The 19,955-nt window shown below is 36.8% G+C and overlaps 1 protein-coding gene across 5 annotated transcripts in view; it reads left to right on the top strand.

Moving 5' to 3' along the window:
* CDK19 (cyclin dependent kinase 19) overlaps positions 1 to 19,955 on the top strand; it is a 172,146-nt gene that overhangs the window by 102,522 nt on the left and 49,669 nt on the right. For all 5 annotated transcript variants that reach the window (XM_044924406.1, XM_025294721.2, XM_006071819.3 and 2 more), the window contains 2 exons: positions 14,827 to 14,937; positions 16,361 to 16,501. In XM_044924406.1, coding sequence (XP_044780341.1) covers positions 14,827 to 14,937; positions 16,361 to 16,501 — 252 coding nt within the window. The remainder of the gene's footprint in view (positions 1 to 14,826; positions 14,938 to 16,360; positions 16,502 to 19,955) is intronic.

Raw genomic sequence — 19,955 nt, 5'->3', positions numbered from 1 at the left:
TAAAATATCAGATCTTCAACCAATTAGGTATTCATTTGGGCAAATGTTAGCAAAAATTCTAGAAAGGGTTGTAAGTGAACATCTGAGCATTCCTTCCCTATGAATTTTTCTGTCTCCATATTTAAAAAATATTGAAGTCTTACCTATTGTAACAGAACAAAACATAATAAAACCACCTCTCTGAGCCATTCGTGCCCCTCTATTCATAGCCAAGTGGTTTCTCCTCACTATTGACTATCAAGGGCAGCCTGGCTTTTATTGTTACCTGGCGTTGTTTCTGCCTTTCACCTTGGTTCAAAAAGTACGGATTGCCCACCACATGATTGGCCTTGTTCTTCTACTTGCAGTAAATAACATAAGGCAAGCATGATATCTGTCCTCATGGAATTTATAGTTTCAGTGGAGAAAACTGTTCCTTTTAAGCTTCCTGAATACCTCTGATAGAAGTTGACAAATCAATAGACATTTCTCTCAACAGTTGAAATCATCATCTGTTTTCCCTTCTGAGAGAAAGGAAATTCTTTTTGGGTTTTACAACTGTACATATTCTTTCCTGGGAGAAGGCTGCTTCTACTTCTTGAGCACATATTTTGAGTCTTGGTGTGATCCTCTTTCTCTTAAATATCTCTTTTGCAGTTCCTTAAATTTTTTTTTTCTTTTTTTCTCCCCTCAGAATAGCTCTCTGCTAATCAACCTTCTCATCTTCTGATGAAAACATTTCCTAGCAGTTTCATCTCTATGCTGAAAAGCTGGCAAGGGTAGTGGAGGATGGGGGGTGGATAAAAGGGAGAAAAAGATAATGGAAGGTAAGTAGTAAATTGAAGTTAGTAAAATTAAAAAGCAAGCTTTCTGTGGATGCTCTGGCTGCACAAAATATCTGATGTGGTTGCCATGTTAGTGAAAAAACAGTCTTTTTTTTAAATTTAATTTTTATTTTATATTGAAGTAAAGTTGATTTACAATTTGTGTTAGTTTCAAGTGTATAGCAAAGTGATTCAGTTATACATATACGTGTATCCATTCTTTTTCAGATTCTTTTCCCATTTAGGTTATTACAGAATATTGAGTAAAGTTCCCTGTGCTATACAGTAGGTTCTTATTGACTATTTTGTTTATAGTAGTGTGTGTGTTGGAGAAGGCGATGGCACCCCACTCCAGTACTCTTGCCTGGAAAATCCCATGGATGGAGGAGCCTGGTAGGCTGTAGTCCACGGGGTCGCTAAGAGTCGGACACGACTGAGCGACTTCCCTTTCACTTTTCACTTTCATGCATTGGAGAAGGAAATGGCAACCCACTCCAGTGTTCTTGCCTGGAGAATCCCAGGGACGGGGGAGCCTGGTGGGCTTCCGTCTATGGGGTCGCACAGAGTCGGACACGACTGAAGTGACGCAGCAGCAGCAGCAGCAGTGTGTGTGTGTTAATCCCAAACTCCTAATTTATCTTCCCCCGTACCTTTCCCCTTTAGTAACCATAAGTGAAAACACAGTCTTTTGATTTCATTCCCCTGCAGTCCTTTAATTTTACTTAATGTAGGTACTGGACTATGTTCCGAGTCCTGGCTAGTCATTTTGTAGTTATCTGCCCTTATCAAACAGGCGATTGGGCAATAGATTGCAACCAGAACAAACACATCCTTTGACACCAAAAAAACACAAAATACATGCCCTCATGATTATTGTACATGTTGTACTTGTATCTCAGCTATTTGATCTTTTGTCATCATTGTAAAATTCTGAGATAGCCTAGCATTTTTAAAAGTCTGTTATTTAACTTTGTATCTACTTTTGTGAAATGTCTATTCAAATTCTGTACCCACTGTTGAAGGGTTTTTCTTTTTTTCTTAATGATTTTTCATAAGCTCTTTAAATCAAGCAAATTAGTCCCCCGATGGCTTACAATTTGGTGATATTTTCCAAGTTTGTTGTTAGCCTTTGTTTAGAATATGTTTTCTGTACAAGATAGTTTTATAGTCAGATTCATCCACCTTTTCCCTGTGGATTTTATTTAAAAGGAGCTTTCCCTAAAGTGGATGTTTAAGTTTACTGAAGAGTATGATCAGAATTTATGTTGGAGAAGAACATTTCAAAGAGGACAGTCTAGTAATTTTGACATTTTATATGTTCATTGTAAGGAGCCTTGAGTAGACATTAAATTTCAAAGCTCCAAAATCATTCCAAGAAAGCTTACTTTAAGATTAATTCGTCCTTTTTGCATATGTGCTCTACTTAACATAAAATTATGGAAAATGATAATATTGTGAACTGTTTTAACTATTATAGTGATTTCTAGTTTTTTCCTAATCATTGTTTAACATATTTTCATAAAAACCACATATGTCAGTCACATTGTGGCTCTTTTAAAAAATTAAAGTTACACTCAAAAGAAATAGAATTTATTGATTAAATCAAATAGACCTTTAATATAAAAGACATAATTTATTTCATTGTGGAAACTCATCCCCCTCAGTGTTTTCTCATAATACACATTAAGATTTCTTAGCAGAGTAGGAAGGAAATAGTCTTTCCATTTAATGGAAACAATGTAGGGGACATTTCCTGAGTTATATTTTGCTCAGATCATTTAGTAGCTTTCCTTATTACTGTTGTGAAAATTCCTGTGAGATCTTCAGGAACTATAAATGGTTAATTTATTTGAGCCTTGACTTCACTGCTTTTATCTTCTCTAGAAGCACAGTGATATGAAATATGTTGAATTATTGGTACTGGTAATTTAGCCATTAATACTTAATCAAACCCATACCTATAAATTGTGTTAGTACATTTTCTTGAAAGATCTGGGGTAGGTTGTCTGACCATTGATAATGCCTGTCATTGTGAGAAGTGGAATATCTAACATGTGTTATTAGATAAGTTCCTTCAGAAAGAAAAAGTCCTTCCTTCTCCCTACACATCGTCAGTCAGCACCTTCTAGGACCTGGGGGTGGGAGGGAAGAGATGAATGCCAGGGCTACTTGGTTGCCTGGTTTTACTAAATAAAGTAGAAACTGTACATTTTTAAAAATGTAAGTTATAAAAATATGAGTTAGAGGTAATACCAGGTAACTTGAGAGTATACCGAGCTAAACATAAGGTTTATCTAGGATAAAACTTGATAAAACTACTACTACTTTATTTTGCTGAATTAATTAATTACCAATTTCAAGTTATTTTTTAGGCTTATGAAATTTCTTGAACATTCTTACCTAATTTTGTTTGAAAGTTTCTTGTTGATAAAAAAAAATGGCATTTTTGAAAACAGTATTCTCTCAATGTGGAATAAATGTCATGTAACCATCGTGTTGGAAATCACTTCTTGTACTATTGTTTTCATTTTCTTATTCAACAGAACTTGTTGAGTGCCTACTTTGTGCCCAGGTCCTGTGTTGTAAGTGGCTTTATAAATATTCATCTGAAAAGAAGAAGAGCTCTGTTATAGATCATAGAAGTCTGCCATGGCAGATTTAGAATATAGAGGGATTTCATTTGACACTTGCTCCTAGAAGATGAATAGTAGAGGAGTTCTTCGATTCAGTGTATTCATGGCCTGATGAGAATGTCTGTTAGTACACTCTTCTTGCTGGGAATCTCTGTCATTCTCCGTTCTCTCTTTCCAACAAGCATACTTCATTAGGAGTACCTTCTTTGATTTTCCAGACTAGGTCATGTCTGCGTATATGCCTATTCTGTATTTTTCTTAATAGCCTCATCGTGATTATAGTTTTAAAATTTGATTAATCTCTTAATCTGCTTGTCTCTGTTAAGCCATTAACAGAGGCTTAACAGAGGCTCCCTGTGCCTGAAATTTGCTGGGCACTTAAATATTTATTAATGAACTGTGACTTTTAAAAGTCATTGCTACCTGCTGGGTATCTTCCAACATGTTTTTGCTTCATCTCCATGCCCCAGGGCAAGGTTTTATGGGAGATGATAGGTAATGGGCAGAATTCTGTGCAGTGGAGACCTTGGGAACCCGATCGAGATTGTATAGGGAGTATTCTGAAGGTGAAGGCTGCAGTGTATGTCAGTTATGACACCCACTTTATTAGGGCAAAGTTCACTGTTCCTAACCTGGGTCTTATCTACCTGCCTCATCTTTGGTTAAAATCTTTACAATCTAGTTTTATCTTGAATCTCAGGTTCTCCCCCTGTCAATAAATTATTTATAAGAAAAATAGATTTAGCCTTTGGCATGCATGCGTGCATGCTAAGTCGCATCAGTTCTGTCCGACTCTGCAACCCTGTGGACCGCAGCCCACCCAGTTCCTCAATCCATGGGATTCTCTAGGCAAGAATACTGGAGTGGGTTGACATTTCCTACTCCGTCCTTTGCTGTAGATAGTCTTAAATGTTTTATTTGCAGGTTTAACCTTTGGAGCCATTCAAGATTTTAGGATGGGAGAGTTAACATTATTAGACTTCTTATTTTAGTAAGATACTTTGATTTCAATGCATGGGATGTAGTAGGTGATATGCATGTCAGTGTATGAGGAGATAGTTGACAGGTCCTCACTCAGTTAATTCAGTTGACAGGTCCTCACTCATTTAATTCAGCCAGCATTTGTTGAATACCTATTCTGTGTCTGGCTTGTTGACAGGGGAAATGTAGAGATGGAAGACAGTTCCTACATACTAGAACCATACCAGTTCGATCAAACCAGTCAATCGTAAAGGAAATCAACCCTGAATATTCATTGGAAGGACTAATGCTGAAGCTCCACTACTTTGGCCACCTGATGCAAAGAGCTGACCCATTTGAAAAGACCCTGATGCTGGGAAAGATAGCAGGCAGAAGGAGAAGGGGACAACAGAGGATGAGATGGTTGGATGGCATCACCAACTCAGTGGACATGAGTTTGATCAAGTTCCGGGAGATGGTGATGGACAGGGAAGCCTGACGTGCTGCAGTCCATGGGGTTGCAAAGATTCAGACACAACTGAGCAGTTGAACAACAGCAAAGAACCATGTAGTCTATTGAGGCGGGGCTCAATAATTAAACTATGTCCTAATTTAATTAATGTCGTGTTCAGAGAAATACAGTATGGAAGGAACACAGGAGAGGTAACCACTGAAACTAGGAGTTTCAGGGGAGGCTTTTTAGAGGCAGTGATAAACCAGTCCTTTCTAAAATGCAAGTAGGGGTTAATCAGGCAAAGAGGATAGGAAAAATCTGTCCCGGCACAGACAAGAGCACATGTATAAATACCAGTTAAGGGTTTATTTAGATTATCAAGGTGAGAATTCCTGAGTGATATTTAAAAGATGTCATATACAGCACTTGAACACTGATTGGTTTTAAGGTTTTGCTTGCCTTGGTGACTGGGACATACTGATGTAATTCTGAGAACAGTGGACCCACCAAGAGGTAGAGATGAGTGAGTGATGTTCAGTTTTGGATCTGTGGTTTTTGAGGCACAGTGGGATTTCCATATGGATTTATGAATGCACAGTTGGAAACTAGTGTGAGTTTAAGGGTGAGATGAAGGGTAAAGATTGAGACTTGGGATTCTCCATAGGAGTCGTGGCTAAACCTCAGGTACATGGGTAAGACATCAAAAGAGACTGCAGAATAGAAGAGAAGAAAAAGAAGAGGACTAGAGACAGAGGAGAATAAGAAAATTCTTTTTTCCTTTTTAAGGCAGGATCTAAATAAGGAGTTTTAAGTTAGTTTATTTTTTCTCCTCATTGTATTTCAAGGAGAAAAAAAGAATAAATGAGGAAATACACATTTGTTCACATTTATTGAAACCCTAAGACATTAAAAATATGCCTAAAGTCAAAGATAAATTTAGTTTTGATAATTGTGAAGGTAGGGAACATTTTCGGCAAGGATCATTGAAGCAAGAAAAGATTTTCAGATAATCCCTCAGTGAAACAGAATGCTTCTGAGAATTCCAGATAATTGAGATTTTACTTTATTAGCTCTTTATTTTGAATTGCATCTGTTTTTTCAAATATTTTAAGTTCATATATTCCGAATGCTATTGATTTATAAGAAGTGTATTCCATTTTCTCATGGAATACATTGCATAAAAGGTTAAACACTCACACTTTTAAAAGAACATATATGTGATCATAGTCACAGAATGTAAACTTCTTATTTATAAGAACTTATACAGCTTATACAGCTCTCACTTGGTTTCAGGTCTCTTTCTCAGACCAAGTACTTAAAGTCAGAGAAAAGGAAACTAGATTGTTGCAAAGTGTAAAGTGAAATGACCTTATAACTATACTGTATAGAATCTACTGGAGTCTCAGGCACTTTGGGAAGGAGATGCGATGGCAGGAGGTGGTGTGATGGCATTCCCCGTCGCAGCATCTCTCTTGCAAACAAGTATCTCTGACTGCCTGAAGTGCTTAGCCTTTCTCATTTACGTACAGTAATAACAACTATTGCTTATCATGAACTTGTTGCATGCCATGCATGGTACATGTATCATCTCATTCAGTCCTCATAACATCCTTGCCAGGAGTGGTTGGTGTAAGAGTAACAACTGTAATTTGCCAAGTATTTAATATTTTCCAAGCATTGTGTTTGGAGAAGGCAATGGCAACCCACTCCGATACTCTTGCCTGGAAAATCCCATGGATGGAGGAGCCTGGTGGGTTGCAGTCCATGGGGACGCTAAGGGTCAGACATGACTGAGTGACTTCACTTTCATGCTTTGGAGAAGGAAATGGCAACCCACTCCAGTGTTCCTGCCTGGAGAATCCCAGGGACGGGGGAGCCTGGTGGGCTGCCGTCTATGGGGTCTCACAGAGTCGGACACGACTGAAGCGACTTAGCAGCAGCAGCAAGCATTGTGTTATTTAATGTACATTCATTTAATCCTTACAGAAAATATATGTTTGTCAGTAGATATTTTTATTCCTCCATGAGGCTCAGAGGGGTTGAGCAACTTGCTTTATGTCATACAGCTATGGTCAGGGCTCCAACTCAGGTCTCTGAATTCTAAAATCTGTACTCTTTGCATTATACCTGCTATCTCACTATTAACTTTCGTTGGGTGGTGATGGGGAACACTGACCTCCTAGAACCTTATGACAAGTACCTAAGCAGTGTCAATAGAATAAAAGAAAGCAAACAGTTTAGGGCCACCTTGAACCAGGGCTGGTGTACTGTTTTCTAGACCCCTCTTCAGAGTGTGAGTGCCACCTGCTGGAAGGTTGTAATGTTTCTGTGTGCTTGTGGAGTCCTGAGAAGGTTGCCACAGGTGTGAAAGTGTCAGGTTTCAAAACGCTAATTCTTAAATTTCAGTTAAGGAATGCTAGGGCATTTTGAAGTTAGGTGAATCTCCTATTTGCCATAAAGTTTGTTTCCTCTTTTATCTTCTTTTTTTTTTTTTTTTGCAGAAAGGGAAGGGTTACACACTTTAAAAAAAGATACACTCAATGAATGCTTTCTAAAATAAAGTTTTCTAAAAATAAAGATCAATGGTCAAATGAATCATACTGTTACTTATAACAGATCAAATAATAAAAAATTGGAGTTACTTTGAGATAAGTGAGTTATTGAAGTTTATAAGAGGACCCTTTCCATTTAGATACCCTGAAAAAGGAATCTGGAAGCCCTGGGGGCATCAGAGACTTAGAGAAAAGAAAGTACAGATGAAAGAGGAAGAAAGATGTGTGGATAAAAATACAAATGGATTCTGTAATTGTTAGTCTAGCTAGCACAAGGCTCCCCAAATGGAGTCAGAATTCTAAATAGTGCTTTAGAGAAAAAAGTTTAGGATTATAGCTTTAGATTGTTTAGGACAGTGAAAAGTAGACACTTTTTATAGTCACTTAGATGCCCGCATGGAAGGGGAACCAGATAAAGTCTTGGCATGCCCACTGCACATTATTCATTAAGGCTCCTTTGGGATCATGTTGGTGCTCTGTAAGTGTCTGGCACAGGAGATGTTATGACTTATTGTGGGACTTTCACAGGAAAATCATGCTATACTAAACTGCTGTTTATGTGATTAAGGCATATTTATAGTTGTATGATGTCATGTTGAACAAATATCTGTGTGACAAGAGATTAAAGTTCATTGGTAAAATCTGATATTGCCAAGAATTTGGGGAAGTACAAGTACAAGCATCTCCTTTCTTTTATCCCTTCTCAGATCAACTGTATAAGAAGCTTAGCTTGCATGATAGTATCTTATCTTAGCGGGTAGAATTCTGCAGAGAAGGAGCTGTTGGTGTGTGTGTGTATGCATGTGTGTAAAATATAAAGGTAATGCTCATTATAGAAAACTTGTAAAGTAGAAAAATAGGAAGAAAGAAAAAAATCACACATTATTCACTATCCACAGATAATTATATTAATGTTGTGGTATATTTCCTCTTTTATAAATGTATTTTATATTTTGCATATTTTATTTTTTTTAATAGAAAAGCATACAAATTTTATTTGATGTTAAGCTTTGTGTGACACAGGGGCCTTCCTAGAAGTGAAAATGCCAAGAAATGGGTAGGCCTGAGACCTGATATGCCATTTTTAACAAAGAGCAATTAATTGTAGGGACGTGACAAGACAAAGGAAAGGGTTTAAGTCTTTGTGGGGCTGCACAGTGTGGGAAGGTGAATATGTAGGGGAAACCAATGGAAGATAAGGGCTGCCTTAGCATAGTTTTGTCTGTGCTGGTCCAGTGCAGCGCCGACTTTCTGTCTTTTTCATGGTCGTAAAACTTCCCTGGGAGAGGGGATTTATGGCAGTCCTCAGTTCTTATTGTCTACTTTTAGTCAGATAAGGGAACCTCCAGGAAGGCTTCTTTCTCCATCTGTTGAACCACAGATGCCTTCACTGCAGACTCATTCTTATGCCAAAGTGTCACATTTTGGGCTGGTATGTTCTAATCCCCTTCACCTTCCCCCCGAATAAAAGATGAAATTTAGATCTGATGAAGGCGAAGAAATGGGAAATTTTGTTCCAGCTTGCCTGGTTGGGGTGGGGGGACACACTGTTTGCCTTTCTTAATTTTTAATGGAAGTATATTTGACCTACAACACTATCTTTGTTCCAGGTGCACACCATGGTAATTTGATATTTCTGTATGTTGCAAAATGATCACGCCATAGCCTTTTTATATCACATCACAGTATTATAGCATAAGTCCTTTTTCATGTATTTTAAAACTCTTGACATATATATTTGAGACTGTGATATATGGATATACCACAATTACTTATCAGTTTTTTTAGTATTGGCCATTTGTGTTGTTTACTGTTTTTGTTTATTTGTTCCTTCAGTAGATAGAGAATGCACTTGTGTGGCATTTGTAGCATATTTATTTTTTGCTAGCCTTGGAAGTAATCACTGATTTGATCAACCTGTTTCAATTCCTCAAGTGTCTTCCTTTGTTTTCTGTTCTTTGTATCATTTTCTTCAGGATTTTGTAGCATTTATTGCATTCACAGCCCTTTTAAGGAATACCCTCATAGTACCCCTTTGCTTTTCCAATTCTATACCAGGTTAAATATCTCACCCTGAGCCATTAAGAGCTATGTTTCTGTTCTTTACATCAAGCCAGCACCCTTATACTTTTGCTAAGAGTGGGTGCTAGTTGAGGGAACAATTCCTTTTTAAGCCTAAAGTGAATGTAGCTTGTGGAAAGTTTGAGTCCCTAGAAGAACTATGTTAGACATAGTCTAGTCAGCTTATTAAAAAGACAAAATCATTCAAAATGCCTTTTGAAAAGATAGCAACGTTTTATAATATTCCAAGCTACTTACTGTTTGATTTTTGTAAGAATCAGGTAAATTCAGTAAATTTAATTCTTTCGGCAAATATTTATTGAGTACTTACTATGTGCTCATGACCATATTAAGCCCTAGGAATATAAAACCAGCAGAAACTTTGCCTTCTTGGAGCTTGTATGTTAATGGAGAGAGACACACAATAAATAATATAAAATAGATAAACAATACCTAGGTCCCCTACTCCTTAAATGAAGCCTTGGGAACAGATGTATTTTCAATAGTTTTTTTTTTTTTTAATTTTAGAAAGATAATATTGTGTGTGTGTGTATGTGTGTATATATAATATATTACCTAATACCAGGAGGAATTCTGATGCACCAATCAAATCTAGTAGTTTCTCTTTCATATTAAAAGTATGAGCATTTGCACTCAGTTGGATAAATAAAGACTATAGCAGCTTCATGTTATTGCTAATGAGATACTTCTGTGAAATGAATATTAAAGGATAGTTTTCAAAATAGATAAAATTATGACTGTGATATAAAATGAGCACATTTTAAAGATTTTATTTAACTTATTAAATGAAGGAACCTAGTAGATATTATAACCTGTTCAAAGAAGAATCTATGGGCTTCCCAGGTAGTGCTGGTGGTAAAGAACCTGCCTGCCAATGCAGGAGACATAAGAGATGTGGGTTCAATCCCTGGGTTTGGAAGATCCCCTGGAGGAGGAAATGGCAACCCACTCCAGTATTCTTGCCTGGAGAATCCCATGGAGAGGAGCCTGGCAGGTTATAGTCCATAGGATCACAAAGCCTCAGACATAACTGAAGTGACTGAGCATACAAAGAAGAGTCTATAGGATAGACAAATTTGTAGATCAGGAATATTAAAATGATGTCCAATTTAAGGTAACTTTAGCATCTTCCACAATGGGAGAGTGAATGTAGATAAGCAAGAATTATTCTGTATTATCATCAGTTATCTATAATGTACAGAGTTGTACAATAGCTTCCATAGCATCAGAATCAGATAACCTGAAAGAATGTGCCTTTCTTTTTTTCCATTGAAGTGTAAAAATTTTTTTCCTATCCGAGTTACTAGAAAACTTTTGGTTTTCTAAGCTCTCTAGAATTATACCTAAGGGATATACAGCTATATGATATGTTCAGTAGTGATAATACTTTGCATAAAAATAAAGAAGCAGAGGGGTGGTTATAATTTTAAATAGAAGGACCAGAAAAGACCTGAGGAGGATTGAGAACTTTTGCCTGAGTAACTGGAATGATGGAGTTGCTATTAACTGAGGCTGGGGAAGAGCAGTTGGGGTAGAAGGCAGGAGAGGTGGAGATGACAACCTCAGTGTGACTTTCAGATGTTCAAGTAGAGATGTTGAGGCATTTTAGATATATATACATAGCTGGACTTCAGGGAATATGCGTTGACTAGAAATAAACGTTTGGGAGTTAATGTGTATAGGTGACATTTAAAACCTCCAAACTGGATGAGATAACTTAGAAAAGCTCCTTCTACATGCCATACCTTGTGCTAGTTCCTGTAGAGATAAATTTAAAATTGTCTTTGCCCTCAAGGAGCTTATGGTCTACCAGGGGAGGCAGATGTAAAGTTAAAACAGTATAAAAGTATATCAATACAACTAGACATCAAGTACACATAATTCGGTAAAGTCATATCTGAGTCATCCTAAACTCCATCACCCCCAGAGTCGCTTGTTCAGCGGCCCAGCCATCAGACATGCACAGAAGAAAGTCACAGCGTGGTACCTTTTATATCAGCTGGCTTCTCCCCTAACCCACTGCACCCAGCATGTTTCTAGTGATACTGGAGAACCTCATTGGTGACAGTTCTGCATGGCCTGTAAGCCTCCTCATTATTTGGCCTTTGCCTTATTGCTTGCTTTAATTCCTCAGTTCTGTCCCTAGTGACAGAGATGATCAGTTTTGTATTTTTTTTTATTGCTGTATGATTGATGTACAATATTATATAGGTTACCAGTGTACAGTATAGTGATTCACAATTTTAAAAGGTTATACTCCATTTATAGTCATTATAAAATTTTGGCTGCATCCTCCATGTTGTACAATACATCCTTGTAGCTTATTTTGCACCTAATAATTTGTGCCTCTTAATCCCGTATCCCTATATTGACCGCCCCCTCCATTGGCTACCACTAGTTATTCTCTTTACCTGTGAGTCTGCTGCTTTTTGTTATGGTCACTAGTTTGTTGTATTTTTTAGATTCCACGTATAAGTGATGCCATACAGTATTTGTCTTTTTCTGACTTATTTCACTTAGCATAATGCCCTCCAAGTCCATCCATGTTGCTGCAAATGGCAAAATTTCCTTCTTTTTTTATGCTTGTAGTCTGTATTTTGAAACACCATTCTGATTGTAGAGTGAAAAATGAATGCGGAAAGGGAATAAAACAAATGTAGTTTGCTATTTCCTACTCTTGGCTTGCCTTCACATTGGTATTTGGTGATTTATGAAGACCTGTAGGGTTGGAATTCTCTGGTGGTACAGTGTTTAGGACAGCACGCTTTCATTGCAGTGCTTATGGGTTCAATCCCCAGTCAGGGAACTAGGATCCCAAATACCATGTCACATGCCCCCTGCCAAAAAAAAAAAAAAGACTGGAAGGGTAGAAAAAGTATAATGGGTATGCAGAAATTGCAAGTGTATATTGCTATACAGTGCAATTTTGGGGATTAGGGGAAATTTTCTAGTAAATGCATGGTGTTGCAAACTTTACCCTCTTCCCTCCTGTATTTCATAGAAAAGGTAACCTGAATGGCAATTGCTGAAAAAAAAAAAAATCAAATATAAAATCACTATAGGATCCAGCAATTCTACTTTTTGAGTATATTTAAAAAATTGAAAGCAAGTACTCAAATAGATGTTTGTATATCAGTCTTCAAGGCAGTGTTATTCCTAATAACCAAAGGTGAAATCAACCCAAATGTCCATAAGATGATGGGAGGGATGCATGAATAAGCAAAGGTGGTATATGCATACAATGAAATATTATTAATACGTACCCGTAAAAAGAAAGGGAATTCTTTCCTACATGGATACATCCATACAACATGGATGAATCTTGAAGACACGTGAAGTGAAGGAAGCCAGACCCAAAAGAACAAATATTGAACAATTGCATTTATATGAAGTACTTGGCATCATCAGATTTCTAGAGACAGAAAGCAGAACCGGAGGAGATGGGAATGGGAGATACCGTGTCATGGGACAGAGTTCCAGTCTGTGATGATGAAAAGGCTCTAGAGAAGGAATAGAGTGGCGGTTCTGGAACACAGTGTACTTAATGCCACTGAGCTACACACTTAAAAATAGTTAGAATGGTAAATTTTATGTATATTTTACCACGAAAAAGTGACCTGGAAATACCTTGGCATTGTAAGAAAGAACCAGAAAGGTTCCTATAAACTAATACTGTGCCGGATAATGAAAGATTTATAAGAAAGTAAAACATAAGTGCTATCTTTTGTGTAAATATTCATACTTGCTTTCATTTGCATAAATAGTTGGAAGACTCACCAAGCAACTAAAAAAAGTTCCTTCTAGGAGGAAGGCCAGCCTGTGGTCCCTTGGGGAAGGAGTGGTGATGAGGCATTTCAATGTGTTTCCTTTAACGTACATTTGATTTTTGAACTGTGTTGATGTATTACCTATTCGAAATAATGTTTAAACATGGAACTTAAGGTGGATTCACTGTAGAGAGATCAGTAATTTGTAGTCACAAAAAACCCTAATTTTTTAGAGGTGTTGATTAAATACTGCTGCATGTGACATGCCCTCCCCCAGACGGGTGGAGTCCAGGGTTCAGGGATCTGTGCCAGTGTTTGGTGTTTTGGGAGCTTGGTTTAGGTACAGAAGTGAGTTTTACCTTCCTTTCCCCTGCAGGCAGGAAAGAGGACATACTCTGGGTAGACATTTAATAAAGTCAAACTCTCTAATTTAATATTTTTCTCTGCCTCGTTGATCTGTTTGTATGTCTGTCTTCCCTTCTACATTGTGGGAACAGATGACAAGGACTTTAGCTGAACTGGAAAAAGCATGGACTTTGGAATCAGGCAGAACTATTTAAATCCAAAGCTCTTCTCTTTCTAATGTTTGACTTTGGTCAAGTTATTTTTTTACACTGAACCCGAGCTTCTGTGTGCATCATAGGGTTGTTGGAAGGATTAAGTGAGAGAAAAAACGGGTACATGCAATCACCTTGCACATAGAAATTATTCAGTAGGAGCTTTGTCCCCTCTTCCTTCGTGTATTTTCCACGGAACTTTACATTTAAAAGGCATTTGAAGTATTTAACAAATTGAGTGTGTTTATACCTATTAAGTCTGAACCCTGGTTAAGGACGGTGTGAGGCGGGCATATTTAGAAGACTTCCACCTTGAACAGCTAATGTTATTGTTGATAAATATTTTATCAAGCAACTGCCTGTTATGGGCCAAGAACTAAGTTTTCAGTTGCTGATATGGTCTGTCTTTCCTTCTTATTATCAGAGTCCAGCTTGAAGCTTTCTGCTTTGTGAAAGGCCTAGTTGTTTCTCTGTTTATAGGACCTCTTTTTCATACCAGTTTTATCAGTGGGTTTGAGACTCATTCTCTTATGCTCAGTACTCTTCTGTAAAACCTGTCTCATGTTCTCGGCATGGGTAAGTTAGTTAGGGATTGTTAAATATCTTTCTGCCTTTTGTCAAATTGAGCACATACTATGCTGGAGTGGATATAAACAGTATTCCTGCTTCCCTAGCAGCCTTTCCTCTAGTTTAAAAAAAAAAATTACACACATGCCAAAATACACTTCATTATTTAGCAATATGGTATTACTTTTGTTTACTATTTTACATCTTACCATGTAAAAGGATCCCGTTTTCCATACATACATATTACAGAGAAAGGATTGGAAAGAGATGTACCAAGATGTGGACAGAGTTTATCTCTAAGTTATGGTATTTGGGTGGTGGTGTTGCTTTTTTTTTTTTAACGCTAGTTATCTGGATTGTCTAAATTTTCAAAAATTTCACTTCGAAGTTATGGGAAGTACATTATTCTCTGCTAACAGAATACTGACCCTTCTCTTCCTCTTGCCTTCAGCTTTTGCGAGAATTGAAGCACCCTAATGTGATCGCCCTGCAGAAGGTGTTCCTTTCTCACAGTGACAGGAAGGTGTGGCTGCTGTTTGATTATGCAGAACATGATTTATGGGTAAGTCTAAACTCACTTTATTTTTAGGATGATAATTTTATATAGATATGAAGAATAAATGTATGTGCTCCATACTGCTAATGTACAGAAAGGAAAACTTGCTCTGTTGACCATAGTTTCAAAATAAATATGCTAAAGGTAAATTTTGATTTAAAAGAATTAGAGCAATAAACATTAACATCCTGTTTTATAGTATTTGTCACATTCAGAAATTTCACTTCAAAAAATGTTCCTGAGTGGGAGATTGTAGTTTTAGGTAATGAATGGCAGTTTCCTAATATGTTCTAGGGAAATTACTTTCTTTTGCACTGTACACATATTTAACTGTTCATATTTAACAGTCATGTGCTTGTGAATAGTTTTCCTCTCTAAGTGAAGGTCCTCTCTTGCAGCATTTTGCCATTTAAAATTCACCCCACCAAACAAATATGTACAGGTCTGCAAATATTAGGGATTTTTTTTAAACAATATATAAAAGAAGCCAAAAATTCTAATTTCACATGTTTAAAATTAGGAATCAAGTCATTTAAACATTTTATCCCAGGACCTCCCAAAAGTAAAAAACAAATTCAAACTTGGCAGTAAGTTCAAACTTCAGATAATTAAATTTTGATTCAATAGAATGTGGTTTGTCATTTTTATAAATTATAACTCTTTTCAAGAATAACTTTAACAGACTAATAGGCCTTGAAAGAAATTTCCTTATAGCAGATATTGACAAGAACCTCTTCTGTCACGGATATCGAGTACCCATGTTGGCATGTTTTGGGCAAATGTTGGATGGAGATGGAGGTGGATGTGGGAGTGCAGGGGGCAGATGGAATTTCTTCCCCTTCCACAATATAACATGTGTACATAAAAATTTGGATATGATGATTCAGTTTATATTTATTTCAATGCAATTGAATTCCCCATTTTTCTCTTCCTGCTTGTGTCTGGTGATTTGCTATTTACTATTGACTACTAAGACTATATCCTAATTTCATTATGTGGCAAAAGAAGGTGGAATTTCCAATAATTCTGATATACATGCAGTCAGTAATATTACCCAAATGCACTAAGTACTAACTTTATTTTATAGAACTGTAAAGATTTACAGAGTTTTTTTTCCCTTTTCTGTCAGTAGAGAATACAATTAATGCTATTTTAAGGCAGGTTTTAAATTATAAACCCTTATTACTTCTTGGTTTTGCTTAATGCAAATCTTAATGGTTTCAGTAAGTCATCACAACAACCACATTAATAATCTCACATTCACCCTCAATATAGATTCTGTTTTGGTTTGAGCTTATTATTTATTTTTCTTTGTGTTATTATTGGCCTTTAATAAGTAATCTTAAAATGTACTTATTGCAGCCTTTATTGTGTTTTGTTGACACAGTCAAAGACTATGTTACTCTAATATATATTTTCTAATTTTTAGCATATTATTAAGTTTCACCGTGCATCAAAAGCAAATAAAAAGCCCATGCAGTTGCCAAGATCTATGGTTAAATCATTACTTTACCAGATTCTTGATGGGATCCATTACCTCCATGCAAATTGGGTGCTTCACAGAGATCTGGTAAGTATGTTTCTTTTAAATTGATCAATGTTTTCTTCTCTCCTTATAAAAATAACTTTTCTTCTTGGTACAGTTATGATGAACGTTAATTACAGAAAAATTTGAAAATGCACATAAGCAAAAAGAAGGAAATAAAAATCACCTATAAGCCTATGATCAAAAGATTACCATTATTAACTTTTAGTGTATGTTCTTTCCTTGCATTTACACAAAACTAAAATGTCAATGTGGTTTTTAACAAATGACCTGCATAATCTTAATGAGATGGCTGTATGTAAAACAAATACCTTTTAATCCATTTGTTTTTCATAATTTTGCTTACTGTTAGTAAAAATGTTAATAATTAAAGACCGAGTTCGTATTGTTTTCAAAGCTAAACTGAAATAATGACATTGTATCCAGTAAGTAGAATTAAGTAAATGAATAAATCTAACAGGGGAAATATACTTATTAGGCATATTAACCACAATTCAAATATTTGATTTTACTTTTTTACTCAGCACACACATAACAAAAATTTATTAATATCAAATTATATGTTACACATGTTTTCATTGTTATCATTTTAGTTTATGTTGATGAAATTCTTTTGTTTGTTCTTAAGAAATATGGGTGCTGAATAGCTGTAATACCTGTGAGTTTCTAACTGGAAGTTTTATTTTGCTTATGCTTTTGGAGATTCTAGGGATATAGTAGGGATAAATCTAGGTCGACTCAGTTCTTTTAATTGAGAGGAAGTATTTATTATAGAAAGGAATGCTACCTTGTCAGTTAGACCTAGTCTTCTGACTTGAGCATCTTGTGATATGGCATTTAAGTTAAATTGGGGCCAAATGACAGCACAGAGCTGCATTTACCATTTCAACAGAAGCATTTCACCTCATAATTTTAAACTGAGGTTCTCACTGTGTTCCATGTATCTACTTTACTATTACCTGTGAATCAGCATGTATGAAAATAATTCTTGGGCACATGAAGTTCTAGGTCAAACCCTCCTTTATAAATGGTTTTAGATTTTAATTTGCTACTTAATATAGCCTATGTGAGTTATATTTTTGAGGTCATATTCGTGTTTGAATCATTTATCAGAATCCTTTGCTGAAGATTAATCTCAACTCTTTTTTTTCATAAAATTGTATATTCTAAATAGGATGTGTTGTTAGTGTGTTAGTCGCTCAGTCCTGTCCAACTCTTGGCAGCCCCATGAACTGTAGCTTTAATGAAGATTAATCTCAACTCTTTTTTCATAAAATTTTAAATTTTTTCTAAATAGCATAGTTCGACACATTTTATTTGTGATGGCACCACCTGCATATCCAGTAGTACTAAAACCTGATATCGCCAGGATTCAGTTTTCACCCACCCAAACCTGCTGCTGCTTTAATGTCCTCTATCCTGGTGACTCAGATGGTAAAGAATCTGCCCTCAGTGCAGGAGATCCGGGTTCGATCCCTGCACTGCGAAGATCCCCTGGAGAAGGAAAGGCTATGCGGTCCAGTCTTCTTGCCTGGAGAGTTTCATAGACAGAAGAGCCTAGCGGGCTACAGTCCATGGGGTTGCAGAGTCAGACACACTGAGCGACTAATACTTACAGACATCCTGGTGATGGCACAACCCTCCTTCTAGCCTAGAAACTTCTTTTACCACTTGCAGGCCCTTGTACTCCACATCTGGAATGTGTCTGGTCCTGCCAGTCTCCCCACTGAAATCTCTCTTCCATTCCTCTGTTTCCATTCCTAGTGCCTCATTCCTAGTTTAGGCCTTTACTATCCTTTTCTTGTGGGATGGTGCTAGCCTCTTGTCTCCTTGTCAACCATCCTTTTCCCTTCCAGTCCACTGTAGACCTTTAGAATAATTACTCAGTCCCTGCTCAGGAACTTTGAAATAGTTCCTCACTGCTTAGAGACTAAAACTCTCATTCCTTTTTTGGCTTCTGAGGTCTTCTCAGGTATACCTCTAGCTGCCTTTAAAATTTTCCCCGATATCCCTATAATCTCTCACATACAGTATACGGTTGAACTACTGATTATTCTTTAGATCCTCCTGAGATTTCCTGCCTCAGTGGCATTTATTTCTCTTGTCTTAAAACACTTTACCCTGTCTCTACATATTCAGATATTACCTGTTCTTCAGAACTTGCACAAATGTTAAACTTATCCTTATATCCATCCCTACTTGAAAATAATCTGTCCTCCTTGTTGGTTACTGTTGTACTTCATCTTTGCTCCTCTTCTGGCATTTGTCTCTTAGCGCTATAGTAATTTATATAGATGTCTAGAAGATGTTCTAGGCCATAAAGTTATTGAGAGAGTGGGGTCAGTGGTTTATTTTGGTATACTACTGCTCCGGTATACAGTAGATACTGAGTAAATATTTCCTTCGGAGAAGGCAATGGCAACCCACTCCAGTACTCTTGCCTGGAAAATCCCATGGACGGAGGAGCCTGGTAGGCTGCAGTCCATGGGGTCGCTAAGAGTCGGATGCAACTGAGCAACTTCACTTTCACTTTTCACTTTCATGCATTGGAGAAGAAAATGGCAAACCACTCCAGTATTCTTGCCTGGAGAATCCCAGGGACAGAGGAGCCTAGTGGGCTGCCGTCTGTGGGGTCGCACAGAGTCGGACATGACTGAAGTGACTTCGCAGCAGCACCAAATATTTCCTTAATGAATGAATATCAGTAAGAATATTGATTATTACAGCATGTTTTTTTATTTCCTTGTATTAATATGTGCAAAGCATGGACTGGTGAGGACAGTACAAACATGACTATATCAAGACCTTCTTAGGAATTTAGTTGGAGAGAAGAAATATAACATGTACGCAAACAGTTATACTACAAGACAGATGAGAGAAATTGTGATCGTGGCAATGTGAGAAGTACAGAGTAAATGCTACTCAAGGTTAAAAGAGGTTCTGAATGGGGGGATAAGGGAAAGCTTCAGAGGGTGCCATTTAGAATTTAAAGAGAGATTTGGGAGATGAGGGTAACCTGATGGAGTGTTGGATGTGACATTTCTGCAGGGAGAAAGCACTTGAATTATCTCAGAAAGAATGTGTATTTCTGTCAGGTTCAAAAATGGATAAGCTGAATTAGGGTAGTATGAAGTCAGACTAGGAAGATATGAGTTGGAGCCTGATTGAGGAAGCCCCTAAATATCAGGCTAGGGAGTTTGTTTGTTTTTAAGTACTGAAAGTTTGTAAGCAACAGAATTAAGGGTTTTTTTCCTGATTAAATTATTATTCCCTATTAAAGAAGCCACCACTGATTATTATTACCTCTTACATAGCATGGACTAGATACACACACACATATACATATATATACATACATATACACTCAATATATATATTATATATATTATTGAATTATAGTTGATTTGCAGTGTTAATTTATGCTGTACAACAAAGTGATTCAGCTACACATACACTTTTTTTTAATATTCTTTTCCTT

This window comes from Bubalus bubalis, chromosome 10 (assembly GCF_019923935.1).
Source record: "Bubalus bubalis isolate 160015118507 breed Murrah chromosome 10, NDDB_SH_1, whole genome shotgun sequence".
Taxonomy (NCBI): domain Eukaryota; kingdom Metazoa; phylum Chordata; class Mammalia; order Artiodactyla; family Bovidae; genus Bubalus; species Bubalus bubalis.
Note: the sequence above shows the minus strand (reverse complement) of the source record. Positions and strands in the feature narration are given on the sequence as shown.